We start from the raw sequence: 23,572 nt of genomic DNA on the forward strand, positions 1-23,572 counted from the left end.
TTTTTCTAATGCATAAAAACATTAAATATAAAATATACAAAATATATGCTAATATAACACTTTAATGTTTTATAGATAATAAGTATAATGAATATAAACTTTATTTAATGTCATAAACTTGGGGCACCTGGGTGGCTTAGTCGGTTAAATATCTGACTTTTTATATTAAACTTTATTTTTCAGCATTCCAATATTCATCGTTTATGCATTACACCCATGCCCCATGCAATACATGCCCTCCTTAATACCCACCACCTGGCTCACCCAACCCCTCACCCACATTCCCTCTAAAACCCTCAGTTTGTTTCTCAGAGTCCACAGTCTTTCATGGTTTGTCCCCCCCCTCCAGTTTCCCCCAACTCGCTTCTCGTCTCCTTCTCCCAATGTCCTCCATGTTATTCCTTATGCTCCACAAGTAAGTGAAACCATAGGATAATTGACCCTCTTTGCTTGACTTTTGATTTCAGCTTGGGTCATGATCTCAAGGTTGTGTGCTCACTGGGGAATCTGCTTGAGAATCTCTCTTCCTCCACCCATCCCCCCTCTTTCATGCACACTCTCTTCCAAATAAACAAATAGATCTTTAAAAAGTGTCATAGATTCATCACACTTGAGGTTTTTTAAAATATTTAATAATAACTTGAAGTAATTCTCTATGTGTGTGTATACACACACACACAAATGTATGTGAATTTTAATTCACAGTAAATAATTTCATAGTTCAGCTGGATAATTGCCAAATCAGCCAATTTTTAAAGAGAACGATTATTTCCAAACTTATTTCATAGAATGCGTCAATTTATATTCCCTACAAATAAGCCTCCTGTATTCACTTGCATAGGGATGCTAGGAATATTTGTCAAAAAGCAGTATCACTAAGGAAATGTCTTCTATTTTCTCATTCTAAATGGATAATAAATGGTTATATTTATCTCTTCATAAATATTTAGGCACAAGAAATTCTGATGAGGTTCTTCGTCTAAAAATTATTTTAAAGTGAATGCTACACTCAAAGGTGGAAAATTTTAGATAATATTAGTTTTTCATGCATTTTATTTCCTAACAGCAAAAGGAATCATAAAAGGAAGCTAGATGGCTGGAACAAATGGAGACTATTTCTGAGAAATTGCAATTATCCTTGATTTTTGATTTACTCTTATGTACCACAAGGTGATAAATTTGACAAAAAGTCTTCTTAATGGTCTCTGTGCATGAAGAACTAGTTATCATTCTATTAATGAAGTGCCTCCTCATCCACTCTTTTCCTGTCTAGTGGTCTGAGGCATTGTTAGTATCAAGACTTCTGTCTCCAGTGAAAATCAATGCCTCAAAAAATCTATTTCATTGTTTATGCCAGAATTGTTTCACCTTTAGTTCTAAATAATAAGCATTACATAAAATATAAATACATAGTTATTAAAGGCATACTATGAATATACATATTCTCCTGTAAGATAATACTTTCTGAAGGCACTAGAATTAATCTGAAGCTGATATTGAACAAGTAAAGCCAGAGGGACAGAAAGTGTTTTGACTCAAAAATTATTGTCTGGTATTAAGTCGACGGTAACTATTTTATTCTTAATCTATGGTCTATGCTTAAATTCATTTTTGTATGATTTTCTCTCACCGTTCAGTTAGATACTGACTGTATCTATAGTTATTTCATCAATATTAATCCCTTCATCTTTCTTCTGTCGCCTTATTCTGAGTTTATATAAACGCACCTGTTCTGTAGAATTAATCACTACAACCCGCTAAGTGTACCCCAACAGCCAACCTCCCCTCCACCAATCTCTGCACACCCTCCTTTTTCTTTTTCCCATCGTCTCTGACTCTGAGGAGTGATTCTCAGAGGCTGAAGAGATGTAAGACACATATACTGCTCTTAATTCTCTTTCTAGTTAGATTATCCATGATGTGAAATTTGGAAAAGATGGGTAATTATAGAAGAAGAAATAACCCATAATTTTGTCATCTGATAAAAAGGATTTATTTTAGTTTATATAATTTCCCTCCCTCCAATATTTGTTTATATATTCAGCCTGTTGTCCAATCCTTCATACTCCTGGAGTTTTGTACCATGATAAATGTCATTGAACAACTTCCCCAATTCTTCCTTCAACAATTTTTCCCTACAAATATATAGGATTCCCCATGGTGAAACAGCGACCATAGAAGTTCCTTAACAATGATACTGCCAAATATCTTATCCTGATTGCCATACTTTTTAAAAATACTTCATATTGTAGGTGTAACTTCCCCATCACACACTCATCTGACATTCTGACTTTTGGTTTCTGACACTCTTTCCAAACCAAAAGAGCTTCTATGTCCTAAACAAACCTTTCCAGAGTCCCTTCCTACAGGACTGATTCTGTCCTTATTATAAGCTATTTTTTTTTTTTTAGGTTTACAAAAGGAACCAACTTCCTGCCTTATTCCCATAACTTCTTGCTGATTTCTCTCCCTCTGTGGGCTTAATGAGAAGAGTAGGAAATTAGAGAATAGCAGGTTCATTTGCAGAAAGTTTTTGCAGGTTCTCTATTCCTAATTAATTGACTTTCTGTTTCTAGGTGACATTAAAACATGGCTAATTATTAATTAACCTATATCTAATTGGTATTCCAGATTTCAGCAAATACTTATGGGGACGTGTTAATTTTGAAATGTGAAGCCTATTTGAATGCATAGTGTCTGAAATTAAGACTTTTCAAATTGATATTGCTCTTTAAAATTTATTTACCAATTTAAAAAGTAACATTAGCACATTAACAATTTATTTCATTATTGCAACCTAATGTAATAACTAGTTTTGAATTCAGTCTGCAATATATGCGCCATGTAATAGTTTATAAAATAGCTATCATTGTGGAGTTCTGTTTTAAGTGTGACACAGAATACCTATTTTGATGGTCAGCATGGTCAGATCTCTTTGAAAACTACCTAGCGTTCAAAAAAACAGATTCTCTAGACGAGGCAGACCGGCTCTAAGGGAAGAGAAAATTTTCTATGTGCATAGTATCCTTCCCTTTCTATATTTTCCAAAGATTCTCATATATTTGACTCCAAAAAGTGCCATTCAAATGTTCTGACTTAAAAATTAGACCAGCTTCAAAAGCATAGACCAGAAGAATTAGTGATGTGGGTGTTTTGAGGTTGTCAACCCTCTTCTCTCCTCTGCTGGAAGCTACGTCTCTATTAATGCAAATCCAAATTAATTATCCATAGCTCTTGATAAATACAGCAATTGGGGCACCTGGGTGACTCAGTGGGTTAAAGCCTCTGCTTTGGCTCAGGTCATGATCCCAGGGTCCTGGGATCAGACCCAGCATTGGGCTCTCTGCTCAGCGGGGAGCCTGCTTCCTCCTCTCTCTGCCTGCTTCTCTGCCTGCTTGTGAGCTCCGTCTGTCAAATATATAAAATCTTAGGAAAAAACAAAACAAAACAAAAAGACAGCAATAGAGGCCCCATGATCTTACCACATGTCATTAAGACCCCAAACTGCCTATAATTGAACCCAAACAAGGAAATCTGAAACTTAAAGTTATTTTATCCAGAAGAATCAAAAAGAAAAATATGACCAGGCTTTTTGAAAATTTAAAGTAAATTATCCAAGTATCTCTAACTTGGGGTTGGGACTTAACACATCCATGTGAAATAGCGTACATTTACACAAGGTTCCATCCCGAGGAAATGGTTCTGCAGCCATAAGGTAAGATCCTATCTTCCTTTGCGTAATGTACAGCACACCGAATCTTTACTGCATTTTTAGAATAGGGAACTTCCCATGCCAAGACTTAATTAACATTTAAATATTTGAAAGGGGTGGTGATGATGTTGTCTCTAATAAAAAATTTACCTGTCTTGGGATCAATAGAGAAATAAGGTTGTCCCTGAAGAATGCTATAAACGACTCTGGCACTGTTTCCATAGGTCGGGTCATCCGCGTCTGTGGCCTTGACCTGGAGCACATATGCACCTGGAAAATAAGACAGTGTGACTCTAGCATATTTGTTTTTTAGAGCTCAAGGTCATGTGTTTTTTTGTTGTTGTTGTTTTTGTTTTTGTTTTTTTAAAATCTGATGGACTCCATTTTGTTTTTTCAATTTGGCATTACTCAATGATTCTGTGTATATACGATGCCACTGAGAATGATGTAACTATTATAACCAAAATGTTGGGCAACGATATAGCTGTTAGTGCAAATGATACATATTTTAAAAATCTATTTTAAAAGCTGTGTTCATTTCCAGTAGCTAGATGATTGAACTGAAAGTCATCATGATAGCTTTATTGATTTATACACCAAAAGAAACATGACACTGCTTACATTAGCTCATCTGCTTACTATAGATGCTTTAATTGCATGATTGGGTTATCAATAGAGAAGCTAAAAGGTTTGAAGGTTTACTGAACTTTAGAGGCTGTAAGTAACTTGCATTGTTATTTAAAAATCAACAACTACATACTACCATTAGGAAGACTTTAATTAGGACGGAATATCTGAGAAATTGAGGATCCAAAAATAATTGCAATTATAGCTACAAGAACACCTCTAGGTCTCAGGACTGAATTAACCTAAGGATTCAGTGACACAAGAAAACATTAAAGGCAATTCAAATTCTCTGTATCTTTTCTCGTGTTTTCACTAAGAGAAGTTAAAAGGAGATTTTACTTGTATTTTTGTCTTATATAGTCATGGTCATAGTTAAGTCTTTCTCTAAGACCTTTTTGACTATATCTTCATATCCTGTTCAGCATTACTATACTGAGTTGAGAACAAAGTAAAATCAAAATGATCAAGTTCAATATAAGTAAAATCAATACGTTGCACAAAGGGAGGGATACGTACACCCAAAGTTAGAAAATGGACAGAATGCTCCTATTCTTAGAGGCACTCAAAGTGACTTCTTAATTTTGGGAACAAAGGGTTTCTCCTTTCCAGTCAATTATTCATTCAGGCTTTACACTTCAGGTGGTACAAAACTGGAACAAACCCAATCTTAGTTTACTTGTCAACTAAGAGAATGAAACATCTCTTCCCCCCCTACCATTTTGTCTGTTTGTCAGGTTAGTAAAAAAAGAAATTTAAAAATGATAACTTTCAATAGACATTCAATATCAAATGGGATTGAGTAGACATTCAATACCAAATGTTTTAATCTTAAGAATGTTTTGGTGAATTCTAGCTATTTCAAGACATGAATGATAGGTTTTATTTCAACAGTCTTTTCCAGGAAAGGAAACTTCTAGAAGAAAAGTAGGCACCTATTTCTGAGATGTCAAGACTGATAACATTCCTTATCATCCACTATCACCATCATGATCATCATTATCAATATTTGCAACATCATTAATAATTATTTGACAAATAGGCATTAAGGACCTATATTAGATATCCATCAAAAGTATGTTATCCTTTATGCTATAGGAATGAAGTGTTGCAAGAGTGACTTCCCTTCTTTCCTCCTTTCTGTCACACAGTGATTTTCCTGGTTTGACCTATATCATTACTAGCACTGCATTGCACATGTGCTATATCAGCAAAGTCTACAAATATTAAATAACTACCCAATCCTAAGTATAAATGTTGTAGTTAAATAGTTGTGAGTAGTTCTTCTTTAAGGATATATTTGAAGAAAAAGGTAGTATGTCTGCTAAGAAATGTTTAGTGACAAATTCAATAAACTTTAACCTAACTCTCACCTATGCTTAATAAGAAAGACGAAGATGAATAAGATAGGCAATATTTCTTAATTCACTCTTTAAATTTTTGAGTTTAAATTAAAAAAAATTAACATACAACATTTAAAACTACTTTTGGAGGAAACTATTTTTCTGTATACTTGGTTAATGTTCATATTAATGTTAAGAACAAAAATGTAAAAGGGGAGATGCTGTATTATTCATCTCTGTCCTTCTTATTGAGCAGATGGTTATAGCAACATTATCGACAATAGCCGATGATGAAAACAGCTGAAAGTCCATCGACTGATGAATGAGTAAAGAAGCTTTCCCTCTCTCTCTCTCACATACACACATGCGTGCGCACACACGCACACACACATGGGAATATTACTCAACCGTAAGAATGAAATCTCGCCATTTCCAACGACATGAATGGAGTTAACGAGTATGATTCTGGGCCAAATAAGTCAGTCAGGGAAGACAATCACATGATTTCACACAGGTGTGGAATTTAAGGAACAAATGAGCATAGGGGACAAAAGAGAGAGGTAAACCAAGAAACTGATTCTTAACTGTAGAGAACAAACTAATTATTACCAGAGGGGAAGTGGGCAGAGGGAGGGTGAAATAGGTGATGGGGGTTAAGGAGGACACTTGTGATGAGCATCAAGTGCTGTATGGAAGTCTTGACTCACTCTACTGTGCACCTGAAACTAATATTACATTGTGAGTTAACGAATAGAACTTTAATAAAATCTTTAAAAAAATGAATGTCCACTCAGATATAGTAGAAATTATCTTCAGTTTAGTGAAAAGGTTATTCACTAAGAACCATATCAAATTTGAGAGCTCTTAGATGTGCCTCCATAGGTGTTTACAGGGAAACAACTAAACATCATTATATCAGCTTGTTTTGCCAGATGCTCCCTGACATTTTACAAACTAATGCAAAGACAGAGATTCCCTCCGTTGGAAAGACTCAGTTGATCATCTGGAGCATGTAAGTCTCAAAATACTACCTTCTGCAGGGCTTGGATAGCACAGCAGTTCCTGAACCTATTAAGCACTCAGTACCCAAGAAGTGGGAGCAGGAGGTTACCCTAGGAACATGTTCAGTGTGCAACAAGGAAACAATATAATCACAAAAACTGGAGTACTCTGCTTGTACCTAGCAGTCATCTTGAGATGTATTCTCTTATCACACAAATTCAGAGCGACAATGTAACCACTCCAAATGCTGAAGTGCAGAGAGGATGTAACTCAACGAGAAAGCATTCTTTTACATCTAGTTGGAGACAGCATGTACAATATGCAATGGAGAATACTGAACTACTTAAGTTTTCCAGTAACACTCCTCCGATTGGTAGTAAGTTAATTCATGTAGTTTTTAATAATGCAGCTACTACTAAAAGAGTTGTTTTATAGTAATTGTTAAATTCTAAATCTAAGCAGTCACTCTCTATATATGTATAAGATATAAGTTAATATGAGAACCAATTTAGATAGAATTTTTACTTGTACATATATGTAAAAATATATTCAAAAAATTAGTTGCATTTTGTAAATTCACAGTTGTAATATGATAGGATTTCAGGGTTTTTTGTTTTTTGTTTGTTTGTTTGTTTTTGTTTTGTTTTGTTTTGTTTTTTAATATGAGGATGTCCTTTATTGTCAACAAGAATGGGCTCGTATAAAATGGTAGAGAGAAAAGAAAAAAATAATAAAAAAAAAATAAAATGGTAGAGAGGTTGGGGTGCCTGGGTGGCTCAGTGGGCCTTCGGCTCTGGTTATGATCCCAGGGTCTGGGATGGAGCCTCACATCAGGCTCTGTGCTCAGCAGAGAGCCTGCTTCCCCCTCTCTCTCTGCTTGCCTCTCTGCCTACTTGTGATCTCTATCTGTCAAATAAATAAATGAAATCTTTAAAAAAAAATGGTAGAGAGGTTGGAATTGAACTGAGCCTTAACTCACAATTTCTGCCCAAGTAGACATTAACTTGATGATTGATTAATTTATTCTTTCATTCAACAAATGTTCAGTGGTACATACCATATACCAGGTACTATTCTCAACCATAAAAAGGAATGTGTTGCAAAACTATTTGTTCTGGTAAATGCTTCCTCCAGCATGATCATTCTATATCCCTTGCATTTTTTAACATTTGAGGTGTTAAAAAAAAAAAAAAAAGACTTGGTAGAAATATGTTGAAAATATAAGTGGATTATGGGGCACCTCTGTGGCTCAGTTGGTTAAGTGACTCCTGATTTTGGGTCAGGTCATGATCTCAGCGTCCTGGGATCGAGCCCTGCTCTGTGCTCAGTGGAGAATCTGCTGGATATTTTCTCTCTCCCTCTGCCTCTGCCCCTCCTCCTGCTCATGCTCTCCCTCTCTCTGTGTATCTCTCTAAAATAAATAAATAAATCTTTAAAAAAAGAAAATATACATGAATTATATCTAATTTGTGGCTTCCATAAAGTCTTTTTTAAAAATTTCCTAGCTGTATAAAAATATTCCACTCATTCAGTATGTTCTTTGCTTTTTATCACCCTACAATTGTCTCAGGTGGTCTGGGGCCTCACTTTCCTAATTGCAAGCCTGAAAAAAAATCCTAATTTTTTCCTCTCTAGCGCCTTTCACACAGGAGCCTCAGAGTCACTGTCCCATAGCACAAGGTTGGTCACATTGCTCCCCTTTCCTTTACAAAATAAATTAATTTTTTTAAAGCTCTATTTTTTTTTAACCCCTTAGGTCTTAAAACCTAAGAGGTTCCTATTCCTCTTGAAAGAAAAATCACCTAAACTCATGGGCATGACAGGGATGGGTTTCAGAATCTCTGCAGATTAAGTTTCTGACGGTGCTGTGAGACACCCCACACGGAGCCTGTAAGTACTTAGTTACGGCAGAGCTAAGGCTCTTTCCTGTCTCTGTATACTTGCCCACGGGGTCCTGCTACCCAGAACTCTTCAGCCTTCACCCCTTGAAGAAATATTCCACACCCTTGATGTCCCAACTCCCCTGTCACCTCTGTGAATGCTTGTTTTTCTACTACCAAGACAGATTCTTTGTTCATGCCTCTGTATTCCCAATAGTCTTAACACATTTTTATTTTTTGAAACTCAGTTCATTATGTGCTTCTTCTCATGGGCTACAAAATCTTTTACATCATCAGCAGTTCCATATTCATTCTTCTCACAGCCCGTCTGTTATGACCTAAGTCCCAAATAAATATTTATCAGTTGAAAACAAACAGTACTATAGGTACGTCTGAAAGACACACATACTATATACACCATACTCTAAATGGAGACCTTGCAGTTAGTTATGGCCTTTAGAGTACTTTTTGACACGACATTGTGAGTTTAACTGATCTTGAATTTCTAAAGCACATCACCGTTTTCACTTCAGAAAGCAGAACCAAAAGGAGTGGTATTGCATTAAAAAAAAAAAAATCAAATAAGCAAGATTGTGCCACAATATGAAATGCACACCCAAGGGGAGTTAATATAAGTTGTTTTGCTGATGATTTTAACCCTTCACAAGACTGAAATATAAATAGCGAAAAAGAGACAAATCACATCAAGAGAGACAAGTAGGGCACCAGGTGGCTCAATGGGTTAAGCCACTGCCTTCGGTTCAGGTCATGATCTCAAGGTCCTGGGATCGAGTCCTGCATCCGGCTCTCTGCTCAGCAGGGAGCCTGCTTCCTCCTCTCTCTCTGCCTGCCTCCCTGCCACTTGTGATCTCTATCAATTAAATAAATAAAATCTTTTAAAAAAAAGAGAGACATGTAACTTTCTTTCAGCTTTTGCCTTATGTATATATTGCATTATAATCAAGAAATAATGCAATTCTACTTAGAAAGGTATAGAATGAAATACACAGACATTTCTTTCCAAATAGGATTGGAAAATAAAATGTACACTTTATTACATAAAAAAAGTACATCAAACAGCAGAGAAATGGAAAGCTGAAGGGTTTTTAGAATGAAGTTAGAGATCATGTGTGTGTGTGTGTGCGCACACGCAGACATGAAAAGATCCTACAAAGGAATAGGATATTATTACACATTGAAACATGAGATCTGCTAAAGTCAGATTTAATTATAAAGTAAAATTAAGCATGAATGCACAGCAGGTGAGTTTAGTCTTTAAAGTAACTAGGTCTTTAATCAATTTTGCATTAGACCTCACTGCACTACTCATGAACACTTGGCTCTTAGCTTCCTTCTATGGATTCTCTTCCTATATTTGCCCTTTAAACTTGTAAATGGTTCTTCTATCCTCTTTATCAACAAAGTCTACCTATAAAACTTTCACAGGGATTAAGGAGAGCATCAATTCCTAGGCTTCCATCAGATAGTCTAACTTAAATGTTTGTGGATGTGCCAGGTATCAGAAAGTTTTGAAATCTTTGTAGATGAGTCTGATAAGCCAAGTCCTACACAATTTCGCCAATTAAGAAAGACTGATTGCTCACCATTGTGGTTATTGTTTTTGCCTCTAGAGCCTTAAAGCCTACACTTGAATAGTATTGACCTCTAGCCAATCATGTGACTTCAAACTAAATACTCAATCTCTCCATTTTAGTTTCTTCCTATGAAAAGAAAGTGAAAAAATAGTTAGCATCTTCTAGCAGTATTAAATGAGCTAATGCTAGTTAAGAAATTATAATAAGTTTTCCACATAGTATGTGCTATTTAAGTGTGTGGCCAAAACATGTGTACATACTTAACTTTCTATTCTACTCCACACATAAGATGACAAGACCCAAATATGTAACACTAGCCCAATTCCTGTACTCAAGTGCCCCATCCTAATATTCTTATACTGATCTGGACTTTATCTCCTATATTTGAGAAAAAAATGTAATTTTGGAAAATGTTTTAAAGGACATTAAAATACAAACAAGTAGACTACAACAATGTTGTCCTACTTTGTTAGAGACCCAAGTAAGAAGAGTTGGTATACTTGTTAAATCTGCTTGAAATAACCAGAACTTTTAAAGATTAGTAAAGATATATGTCATAAAAATCCCCCAGAGTTGGGGCGCCTGGGTGGCTCAGTGGGTTAGGCCTCTGCCTTCGGCTCAGGTCATGATCTCAGGGTTCTGGGGTCGAGCCCCGCACAGGCTTTCTGCTCAGCAGGGAGCCAGCTTCCCACCCCCTCCTCTCCCCCGTCTGTCTCTGCCTACTTGTGATCTCTCTCTCTCTCTCTCTCTGTCAAATAAACAAATAAATAAATCTTTAAAAAAAAATCTCCCAGAGTGGATTGTATGCCCTCTTGAACTATACTTCTAGGATAAGTGCAGGCAATTTGGTTTTATACTGCCCTCAACTCTGACTCTCCTCAGCCTGGCTACAGAGCAGCCCTTGGCACACCCAATGCTTTGACATCCACTTAGGATTTGGTATTCAGTCCAAGCACCCAAAAGCACTCTAAGGTTATAAAACTTTCCTTCTAGATATATACTAAATATTTTAGACTATACATATTTACACCTTGTGATTTAAATGTACTTTGATGGATAAGGGAATCCATTTTTATGAGCACTTTATCTCTGCATTGTGTGCCAAGAACTCTATACCACATACACCAGTAAAAATGCTAATGACTGCTCCCAGTGACACACTAAATTCCAATTACCAGTGATGATACACTGTTGCTTCCTTTGTGCCCAATGTAATTGGAAATTATTTTCATGGATGCTGTCAGAAAATTCCATAGAAAACATGATGAAATACATGAGTTTGGAATTCATTCATTCAGTGGCTTTCAGTTATAATTCTCTAAGCTTTGTATTTTTTCCATGAGGTATTGTATCCTTAAGGGAAAAAAAAAATTGCTTTTCATTATATGCAGTTAGCCAAGATGTTAAGGACGATTAATGTAATTCATTATTTAACACACATTCTATACTCTTAAAATTATTTGTTTTTATTTGATTGGATGATTCTGCCATATTAAGGATAAAACAAAGATCTTTATCTCTTTACCCATTTACAGATCTTTCTCAGCCTACCATGAGGTTACATGCTGATAAACACATCCTAGGTTGAACATTATCATAAGTTCAAAATACATTTAATACCTATGAGCTACTGACCTAAGGGACATCATAGTTTAGCCTAGCCTAACCCAAACACACTCAGAACACTTACATTAGACTACAGTTGGGCAAAGTCATCTAACATAAAGTCTATCTAGAGATTATCTGTATTTATCTATCCATCCATCTACCCATCCATTATGTGTGTGTGTGTGTGTGTGTGTGTGTGTGTACTAGCTTTAGCAAAAGAAAGAATACAATTTTTTTTAATTTTATTTATTTATTTGTCAAAGAGAGAGAGAGAGAGAAAGCTAGCGAGCACAGGCAGACAGAGTGGCAGAGGGAGAAGAAGCAGGCTCCCTGCGGAGCAAGTAGCCCGATGCAGGACTCCATCCCAGGATCATGACCTGAACTAAAGGCAGCGGCTTAACCAACTGAGCCACCCAGGCATCCCCCAAAAATACAAATTGTATATGTACGTGTATAGGGTGTGTGTGTGTGTGTGTGTGAGTGTGTGTACAAACCAGTAGAGTTGGATCCTAGAACTAACTCTGTAATTAAATAGATATATGATTGTTTTGCAAGTTATTTCAATTATGTAAGAATAATAATGTAATTTGAGTGAATAGTATGGTAATCCACTCCCCCAATGAATCCTACCTAAGCTTAAAACTCTCTGCATAGATAGTCATATATCACTATGCCCTTCACACTTCCATTTATGTTAAAAGAAGCTTAACTCCTATGAAGGCAGTGGGCTCGAGTTTAGCTGACAAATACAAGCTTCCCCCACCCCCCGCTAATGTTGAATTTTTAAGAAGTGTAATGGTAACCCATTTCTATAAACCTATAAAACCAGAGATGTTTGTTAAGAACTTCTGGGAAATGCTCTCTTTTCTCTTCTTCCCTGGAAGCTGGATGCAAAAGTGTGAACTACCAAAGTCATTTCAACATGTTGGGGAAAACTTGACTAGTGATAGTGAGACACAAGAGGTCACAAACTTGTGAATCCCAAGAAAGAGGATGAGGAGTCTTGATCAAATGTGGCTGAAGCTCAGCCTCCAAACATTTTGATCATTTGAGGCCAGAAACCCCTTTTTGTGTGGGATTTTATACTTGAAGCTGGATTGGGATTTTTTTTTAATAACTTTCAAATTAACAAAATTTTGGCAAGTCACTTAAACTCTCTAAGCCTGCTATTTCAAATTGAAAGTAGGAGCATAATTACTTGGGATCACTTGGAACTCATTTTGCCTTAACTCATGAGTAATGCATATAAATTGCTTAGCATAATAACTGACACATAAGAAGCCCACATCAAAGTGGTCATTGTTAAAATTCTTCAACTTTATAATGAAGGGTAATATTTTATTGTTTCCCTCTAATTCTAATAATTGGTGGTGCAAATTGAAACAAAATCCAATCTTAATGCTTTTCAGAATGTCCTTCCCATTACTAGAGATTAATCTTTTGGTTATAATATTTTGAAAATATTATTGCTCTGTCCAAATCATTCAATGGTGTGCCATGCATCACCACTTGGCATCTGGATTCCTTCAAGACGGTTCAAAGTCTGAAATCCATCTGTGTTTTCATTCTAAAATATATATTCTAAAATTTAACTCCTCAGCTTCTCAAACCTCCTCTTTGGGAAGTTTGTTATACCTACTATCCAACAAAAATCAGGACTCTGCTAATTAATTTGGGGGGTAACAAGTCTGAACCTCTCATCTAAGAGTTAAAAACATGTATGTGGGTCATAAGGAATACACAGAGGGAGGGAAAACTGAAGGGGAAGAAATCAGCGATGGAGACAAACCATGACAGACTCTGGACTCTGAGAAATGAAGTGAAGTTTTCAGAGGATGGCAGATGGGGGATGGGGTAACCAGGTGATGGGTGTTAAGGAGGGCACGTGTTGTGATGAGCACTGGGTGTTACATGCAACTAATGAGTTGCTGAACACTACATCAAAAACTATTGATGTACTTATTACATGCTGGCTAGCTGAACATAATTAAGAAATAAAAATAAATGAATAGGGACGCCTGGGTGGCTCAGTAGGCTAAAGCCTCTGCCTTCAGCTCAGGTCGTGATTGCGAGGTCCTGGGTGGGATCCAGCCCCACATTGGCCTCTCTGCTCAGCGGGGAGGCTGCTGCCTCCTCTCTCTCTGCCTACCTCTCTGCCTACTTGTGATCTATGTCTGTCAAATGAATAAAATCTTTAAAAAATAAATAAAAATAAATGAATAAATAAATAACATATATCTGAATTTCATAACAGTTTGTAAAATATAAATTAAGCTCTTTGCATATCACCTCTTTTTGGTTTCTTCCACTATTGCCTGTGCCCAAACCACATCACATGATTCAGTCTACTTTGAGAAGTACCACAGACAAACTTGCTCACTGTTAGACTTTCACAGAATACAAAACGTCCACAGCTCCTTCCCTTTGCTGAAATCTTGCTTTCCCCTGAGCCTAGTTCCTCGCTAGTAGTGCATTTCAGACTCACAGCTACCTTTTGTCAGCCATCCAACACAGCTTTTGATTTACTAGTCTTTCCCCCAAGAGTGCAAGGTGATTCTCATGTTCACCTGCTTTGTCTAGAGGCATCTAAGAGGTTGATACAAATCTCTCTCCCCATGTTGCCTCCAACGATGGCTTTCTACTGTGATCACCCTTTCTTAACCTTCTCTACGGACTCCTTTTCCTCTCCTTGGCCTTCAAAGGTTCATGCACTTCGGGTTTTCTCTCACTCTGTATGCCTAACTCGACACTTTGATTTCTTATTAGCCTCTAGGTGCCAGCGACTGGATCATCATGTATATCGGCCAGTTTCTGACATAACAAAATTGCAAGTTAACTAAACCAAGATATGCCTGATTTCTTGGTCACAGTCTACATTTTTTAATCACATTTTACACCCAGGGCAGTCTCTTTCACTGACTTAGTGTTGCTAAAATATGTTTGTCCTCTCCAATCTGCCACTACTTTTGTTCAAAAATTTGTTTTCCACTTGACTTAGAGCACTATAATATATATCAGTGTTTCCTGCTATAACAACCTGCCATCCACCTTGTGTATTTAAGCCACATTTTTTGTTTTTCAAATTGTAAATCTGATTTTGTCCTCAGCACTATATCCCTCATGTTCTTTGGGAATCGGCCTCTACCTACATTTCCAGGTTCATCTCTTGCCACACTGTCCATTTCTCGCTGCTTCAATACAGTGTCTCTTCCCTATGACATACCATTACTTCATATGCTGCTCTTTGCAGGTTTGCCATGGATGTCAGAAACGTCCTTTGGCACCCAGAAGAACGGCAGCCCAAATTAAGCACTGGCCTCACTAGCTTCTCTTTCAGAAGCTCATTCCCATATGCTCACAGACTATCTAGTTTCACTTCTCTGCTGTTTCCATGAGGCAGCAAGCATGATCTACAGTTCACAGTAAAATCTTTGCTTTTTGGAATCCTAATACCTACTATGGAGCCTAGTACATAATGGACATGTAAAAGACATGCCTCTTGAATGAAAAATTTTTTTAAAAAAATGATTTGGGCTTAGAAAATATTTTTGATTAGCTGATGTTAGAAATTAACCATGAAACCTTTATAATATCCTTTAGTTGAGGCAAAAGATTCAATGTCCCCTCCTGTCAACAGTTTTGACAGTGAGGCTGCTTTGTTGTCTGTTACAGAAATCAAAGGAATAGCTTCAAATCAAAAGTGCCTTGAGAACTCTTAAAACCAGTTCCAAAAGAATAAAAGAAATCAATTACTAGCACTCCGGTCATCCTGACTCATTAAATCCAGCTAGGTCTACAGAAGAGTGTTTAATTCTACTGTTACAAGGAAAGAATGAACTTTTGTAAAAGCAAGAATTATACTAAGGTCACTTTTATGGAAAGTTATTATTGTAATAAATAGCAGTTCACACTACCTGGAACCAAGGGAGTTGGTCATTGATTATTTCACAAACTCAAAAACATGACCACGTGACATAGCACTATTGGCAAGAATACTCATGAATCCACATAAACAGTGATGGATGCAAAAAACAAAACAAAACAAAACAAAACAAAACAGTGATGGATGCTATGGGTAGTTATGAAGTAACCATAATTATCATAATTATAGCCATGAATGTTTAAATAATCTTAGCTAATAGAGAAAGATATGTTATTAGTGTGTAAATTACTGTGGTTTTAGTTCAAGGTTTTTTTTTTTTTTTCCTTTTATGTTGCTGTGGTTGAATGTTACAATGATTTAAGCTGAGATTTGGTTTTGATAATTGTTACAAAAATAGAAGACTCAGAAGCCTACTTGTTTTGCTAGATTCATTGTAACCCAGTTTGTCAGGGCAGGATGTGCTGTATCTAAACAAAACTCAAACTTTATTAGACTTCCTATGCTTTCCTTTTTTTTTTTAATTCAAATTTAATTAGCTAATATATAATGTATTACTAGTTTCAACAGTAGAGGTCAGTGATTCATCAGTCTTATATAACACCGAGTGTTCAAAACATCACATGACCTCCTTAATGTCCATCACCCAGTTACTACATCCCCCCTCCCCTCTCATCTCCTGCAGCCCTCAGTTTGTTTCCTATGATTAAGAGTCTCTTATGGTTTCTTTCTCTCTGATTTTGTCCTGTTTTGTTTTTTCCCCTCTTCCCCTATGATCCTCTGTTTTCTTTCTTAAATTCCACGTATGAGTGAGATCATAGATAATTGTCTTTCTCTGATTGACTTATTTCTCTTAGCATAATACCCTCTAGTTCCATCCACATCATTGCAAATGGCAATATTTCATTTTTTGATGGCCAAGTAATATTCCATTGCATATACGTACCAAGTCTTTACCCATTCATCTGCAAATGGACATCTGCAAATGGCTCTTTCCATCATTTAGCTATTTTAGACATGCTGCTATAAACACTGGGGTGCAGGTGCCCCTTCAGATCACTACATTTGTATCTTTGGGGTAAGATTTCATATACTTTCTAATAGAAAGTCCCCCAGTTGACACAGAAATGACAATGAATAAGCCAAATAATCCCAACCCATTTTCTTTATCTATAAAATAAGAGTTTGAGGACTAGATGTCTTTAGATTCCACTATACAAACACATATTGTGATTTGGGACAGAGGAACCTAATTAAATCGATGTCTGATCAAGTTAAATTTTAATGAATTTATTGACATTGTTCCCTTCACTTAGGTTTTCTATGAAATTTTCATTCCATATGATTCTCTCTTGAGAATGAAACACAAGGTTTAAATTTTAAGAAGTTATAGTTATCTTTCTCATGGTGATGTACAGCTCCTTTTATTTTAAAAAAAAAAAAAAAAAAACCTTAAAGGTTGGAGACAAATCTTAAAACTCATTGCAAAATAGAAATATATACATTATCATTACTCTGTAGAAGAGCAATCAGTTTATTAAACACTTTGAACTTTCCACTGTAACACATAAAAATAAAGACAGAAACTATTAAACCACATAAACTGTGATTGTAATGCATAGTCTATGGGATACTGAACTTACCTGCACAATATATGTCTATAACTTGGAGGCATTCCTGCCACTTTAAGCAATGAAACTATAGATGCTATTTGAAAATACAAGTTTGATGACAAAAATAGAATTAACTATGCCATTATTTCCAAGTGCAAGCTATCTCTCTTTGTTTTTAATCCTATTATTTATCATGAAGCTTCTCCCATTACACTAAAATGATTCCTTTTCAATATTTTGGTGACTATATCATTATATGAAATTTTTCATATATAGTATTTTTTAAAGAGCTTTCAAGTTGTAAGCCAGCCACAAAATAGAGTGCAGATTAAAAGCTAAAAAGGGATTAAAAGTCTAAGAGACAGTGAGTTACAGTTAGATGGGGTTACCCATGAATTTATTTTATGACCCAGCTGAGGAGGCAGAAAAGAGACCAAGTGAAAAGTGGGAAGACAGCAGGAGACAACGCTCCAGGAGCACAAGAGTATTTAGAATAATAAAGTCACAAATTCAATTCATATATGATTTAAAAGGTAGATTGGAAACTTGGCAAAGGGCTATTTGGGGGCATGAGTACAAATTATGGGTTAGTGGCATTAAAAAAGGAGCTATGAGAAGATAAATTTCAGGAAAGGGTTTGATGTTCTTGAATGTGAAGATTCAGCAGCTGGTCAGAAGTCTGTCTCACAAACCAGTCATTGAAGCATGCTGGGACTGAGATTCAGTTCTGAGTTTTCTTCTTCGTCCTAAAGAGCACCAAACCTGAGGCCACATTCCCCTGTAGGTTCCATGTCTTTAAGGGTTTGGATAGCAGTTTTGTCCCTTCCCTAACTCCAACCCATGAGTAGTTGTGATTCAAGTTAAGTCATATTTTAAGTTATACTCACTGCTGCTATGGTTTCCTTTCATTACCTTGTATATAGATTCTCATAATTCCTTCCATTGGAATGAGGCTCTGAAGTATGAATTCCTTCCAGTTTGTGATGTTAGGCCACTAACCTCGGTCTTGTCTGTTGATGGGGATCATTTTCCTACCAGGATATTTTAAGCTTATTGCTTTTTTAAATTTTGTGAGGGCCCCAGTGAACTTCATCTCAGGATATTCCATTTCAGGAGGAAGGCTTCAGTGTCTCAAGGTCTCCAACTCTTAGTTCTGAAGGGTGAGATTTTGTACTAAGGTGCAGACTTAAGCCTTTCATAATTTCCAGGACACAGAAACACAAGAGCCTGTTTTAATGTCTGTACTTTTGTAAGATATTTTGAATTCAGGTAGTGTGATGTCTCCAGCTTTGTTCTTCTTTCTCAAGATTATCTGGCTATTCTGAGTATTTTGTGGTTCCATATGAATTTCAGGATTTCTTTTCCAGTTCTGTAAAAATGCCATTGGGATTTTGATAGGGGTCTCTCAGATCACTTTGGGTAATAAGAATATCTTAACAATATTAAGTCTTCCAATCCAGGAACACAAGATATCTTTCCACTATTGTGAGTCTTCTTTAATTTTTTTCATCAATGTTTTATAGCTTTCAATGTATAAGTCTTTCATCTCTTTTTGGAAGCTTTTCACTAAATACTTCATTCTTTTTGATGTTATGACACATGGGATTGTTTTCTTTCTCTCTCTTTCTCTCTCTCTCTTTTTTTTATTGGATAGTCTGATTTTATTGACAGAATGAAACTGATTTTTGGATGTTGATTTTGTACCCTATAATTTTACTGTATATATTAATTCTAACAGTTTTTTGTGGCATCGTATTTAGAACTTAAGCAACGAATATTAATACCAACTAATCAATATTAATACCACTAAAATAACATTTAGATTTATATAATTAGTGGTATGATGTAACTGATGAAATCAAGATTTTTTTTTATGCCTGTATACAGCTCACATATATAGATTTCATTGAGAATCTGGCTAGCTAGCTAGCTAGCTAACTATCCATCTTTGATTCAACAACAGTCTTAGCATCTTTAAGCTCTGTTTCCTTATCAGCAAAATAGTAATAACAGTATGAATCTCCAGAAGATGTTATCATCATTTCAAAATGAAAATCTAAGGAATAGAGAGGATAAAACCCTTTTCAGGGCTCATATATCAAATAACAACACTGTGGCAAGTATGCAGATCTGATTAGCTTTGAAGCCCATATTCAAATCACAGATATAACCCGCCATTTCTAGGCACCATGCAGCCTAACTGCCCCACATAGATGTAACAATATCATAGAACCTTCTAACACCTATACTTAGAAGGATTTTAAGGCTTCTCCCCTATCAAATGCCTCCTACCCGTATCCACAGCAGTTGTCTTCTCTATAGCCCTGGATCCTTTAAATAAAGCAGTGGCAACTACAAATATTAACAGCTTACACAAAGGGTGATGACTTTAGATTAGTGTTTTAAAGTTATTTGACCAAATAAGATGCATTTTACATTATAATTTAGAATGTACTTAAACAGATTCAGTAAAATATAAATTCTTTCCCAGCAGACATTCTGTTCATTTTGTTCACAGCAGTGTGTATTTTCTGTGCCTAAAACAGTGGCTAGTAATGCAGTGATCAATGAATATTTGCTGAAGATTTTATAAATTATATACATATATATTAGGTTATAAAATAAAAAATCTATTGCAGGATACCATTCCAAATGCTTTAAAACCAATTATTTGATGTGCTCGCTTCGGCAGCTCATATATTAAAACCAATTATTTGAAAGTGATGGGTTAGCTATATTTTTAACAAGTACTGCATGATGATTCTCATATTGGATATATTTTGAGAAACATCAGAAAACTTCTACTCTTCAGTGAGGTAGGATGTTGCCAGGTTCCTTCCAGAGGCACACAATTTTGCTAAGGACTAAATCTCTATCCCTCTTTAATACTTTTTGTCAGGAGACTCACAAGATGTTTTTCTAACACCTAGATTTCCACACAGCCTTTTTTTTTTTTTTTTAAGATTTTATTTGTTTATTTGAGAGAGAGAGGGAGGGAGAGCATGAGTTTGGGGGTGAGGACAGAGAGGGAGGGAGAAGCAGACTCCCTGCTGAGCACTGGGCTTGATCCCAGGGTCCTAGGATCATGACCTGAGCCAAAGGCAGACACTTAACTGACTGAGCCACCCAGGAGCCCCTCACACAGCCTTTTTTGAATGTTCCACAATTTTGTCTTCTAGTGCCATACTGAGAGGATCAAAATTTCTCACAACTAATCAAGTTCTCTTCTCATTCCCTACCGCTCAACAAAACAGCCTCTTTTATCTATGTGACTCATCTCCATAGTTCTGGCATATTGTGAAATGTATGGACATGGATACATATATATATATATACATATATATATATATATATACATACATACATATATATGGTGTGTGAATGTTGGGGCAGGGTGATTGTGGAGGGAATGAAAGTGAAAATAATACCATCCCTTTCAGATTATTAATTCCTAAATTTGGCATGATCATTACTATCACTTGAGTTCTTATTTATTTCTGTTTTAGATGCAGATTTTCCTACTCAACCACTGGAAATTCTCAGAATCCATTTTTTTTTAATATCTCCCTACTAAATTTTTTTAAACGACTTATTTATTTGTTTTAGAGAGAGAGAGAGAAGGAGAGAGAATGAGAGAGAGGGAGCAGGAGTTGGAGGGGGAGAGGGAGGGGGAGACTGAAACCAAGCAGACCCCATGCTGAGCTTGGAGGCTGACACAGGCTCAGTCTCACAACCCTGAGATCATGACCTGAACTGAAACCAAGAGTAGGACACTTATCCAATTGTAATAGGGGACCCTATTACATTTTTGACGATTTAGCAACCTGGTGTACCAACCGAGGCCAAAACAAAATGTGTGCCCCATTTTATGTATATTCTCTGACTTTAAAAAGTTTGCAATCAAACTCCAGGAAGCATGGAACAATTAGAACAATGGATCAGCCAAAACATAAATTTAACAAAATCAAAGGAAAAAATGGCTTGATGAGATTGATCTCTATTTTTAGAGTAGTTGGTAAAGGCTTGTGGTCGATTGGCAACTGGATTTTGATCTTAAAGAATGGGTTTTGAAGGGGAAAACTTTAGAAAAAAACTGTCCAGGTGATAAAGCTGAGGGAAGAGAATGCTGGAAAGTAGAAATGAACATATTCTGTCAAGCCCACTCTGGGACAGAGTGAGTTGTATTAATGAAAAGGAAGTTAAGATAAAAACAAATGGAGTCAAATGTGCAGTATTATCTCCCTCAAGGTCCTCAGTCTACACATTTAACAAAAGTTTCCTGAGAACATACCATAATCTTCAATGAAATTCTTTATGTTATTTTGGTCAACAGACAAAACAGCTCTCAATATTTGGAGAAGACAATGTCAAGATTTTTTTTTTTATCACAATACAAAATCTTTAGTGATAAACAATGGAATTGTCAAGTACTCCTTAGAATATTATTGTGATGAAATCAATTCTTATCTCTAATTTTTTAATCTCCAATTCCTGACGTGCTCCACTTCCCCAGCATGTAAGATGGCAAGCAGGTAGATTAGTAAAAAGATAGCAGGTAGGCACTGTGCTAAGACATTAATAAGTGACTGAAAAACCAAATGCTACCTCCCACATGAGCATCAAGAGTAACATGGGATACTTCCGGTGGTTAAAAAGATAGTCTTCACCTAAGTTAAAATCTAGCTTCCTGTGATTTTCACCAAATTGTTCCCATTTTGCTTTCTGGAGACACTAAGGATTGACAGCTTACACGATGACCTTCAAATACTGGAAAGCAGCGCTCATATTATTTCTTATTATTTCTTTTTCTAACCGAACACATGCCCCTTCTTTAACTATTCCATGTATAACATGGTTTTTCACCATGTATTTCTTATTCTGCCTACCAAGGTCCGCATGAGGTTGCTAAATGTCATTGCTGGCACCCGGAAATAAATTCTCGAGTTGGAAAAATCAATGCCAGTTTGAGGGAGACAGTCCTTTAAATTAATTTAATGAGAACCTAAAAGAACTCCTTTAAGTAATTAGCTGTATATTGTGGGGGCATGAGAGCTAGAAATAAAACTACTCTTGAGCAGAGCTGGAAGTAGATGGTATAAGTGGGGACGGCCACAAATCTAGTTTTGCTCCTTTTCCCAGATTTTCATTCAGCATTTTTGTATTACCACTAGTCAATGAGCCAACTAACTGAACACATGGTCTAAACAAAAAAAATATGAGCATATAAGATAAAAAACAGATACATTGAAGAGAGTGCAAAAAGAGGACTCAATTAGCCAAGTCTGGGGCAATATCTTACAGGAAAATAATTGGCTACAGTATCTGCAAAGGTTAGGTTCTAAATGGATGTCAACCTAGCTAAGTAGCAGATCTGAGAAAGGAAGAGAGGATGTATGTTTTCCATTTTTTCTTCCATAAATTTGTTTCATATAAAATCAGATTACTAAATGTATATTTCTTCAAATAATAGAAGCTTTGTTTTTCAAGCTTTAAGAAGATGATTGCTAATTAAGTGAGAAAATCTCATGTGTCAGGTCACAGATAATAATCTTCACTATTTTAATTTTTCCACTGCCTTGAAAATAATTTACAATACTTTATCTAAATATAGACATCACATGTCTTCCTAGAAATTAAAGCTCCTCATGACCCCAAATCTAGAAGCTATTTCTGACAACACCTTTAAGTTGTCATTTCTACACAGACTTAAGTAAATTGAGACACTATGCATAGAATATTGTAACCTGCTTTTTAAATTCAAAAATATATAGGGATAATCAGTTTTTAAATATTATTATATGACATACTTTTAATAAATATGCAATATTTAATCACATTAATTCTCACACTACTTTTGTAAAGCCAATCCTTCATTAATGGTCATCTAGTTAATCCACGCTTTCACAATTATAAATAAGAGCACATACGTAGCCTTGCAAATACAAACAGACACATACTAGAGAATTAGCTTATTTCTAAATAAGTACTAAATATTTGAACTAGAAAATAATATCTGGTTATATATTTCTGATAGGAAAATCAATATATCTAAGATGCTACTCTTACATTTTTAATAAGGAAAATATAAGATCACCATGCCTCATTGTACATTACATTTTTCATTTTTCTATTTTATCTCTTAAACAGTTTTTCAATAACAGAAAGAGAAAAAGGAAACTGGTATTCTCTAAAAAATAAAACTGGATCGTTAAAAATACTTAGAGTCTTAATTTCCGAACCTCAAAGTGTGTCAGGGATATTTTTCTTTTAAATATGAATACAACTTAGCAAAACAAAGTGGGGCTCAGAGAGGTT

At 35.8% G+C, this 23,572-nt stretch overlaps 1 protein-coding gene across 1 annotated transcript in view; it reads right to left on the reverse strand.

Moving 5' to 3' along the window:
• CDH12 (cadherin 12) overlaps positions 1–23,572 on the reverse strand; it is a 253,650-nt gene that overhangs the window by 85,233 nt on the left and 144,845 nt on the right. Inside the window, exon 3 of the mRNA XM_004778670.3 lies at positions 3,863–3,982. Within this exon, the coding sequence (XP_004778727.1) occupies positions 3,863–3,982 (120 nt within the window). The remainder of the gene's footprint in view (positions 1–3,862; positions 3,983–23,572) is intronic.

This window comes from Mustela putorius, unplaced genomic scaffold (genome assembly GCF_011764305.1).
Source record: "Mustela putorius furo isolate JIRA1106 unplaced genomic scaffold, ASM1176430v1.1 tig00000589_pilon_pilon_pilon, whole genome shotgun sequence".
Taxonomy (NCBI): Eukaryota; Metazoa; Chordata; class Mammalia; order Carnivora; family Mustelidae; genus Mustela; species Mustela putorius.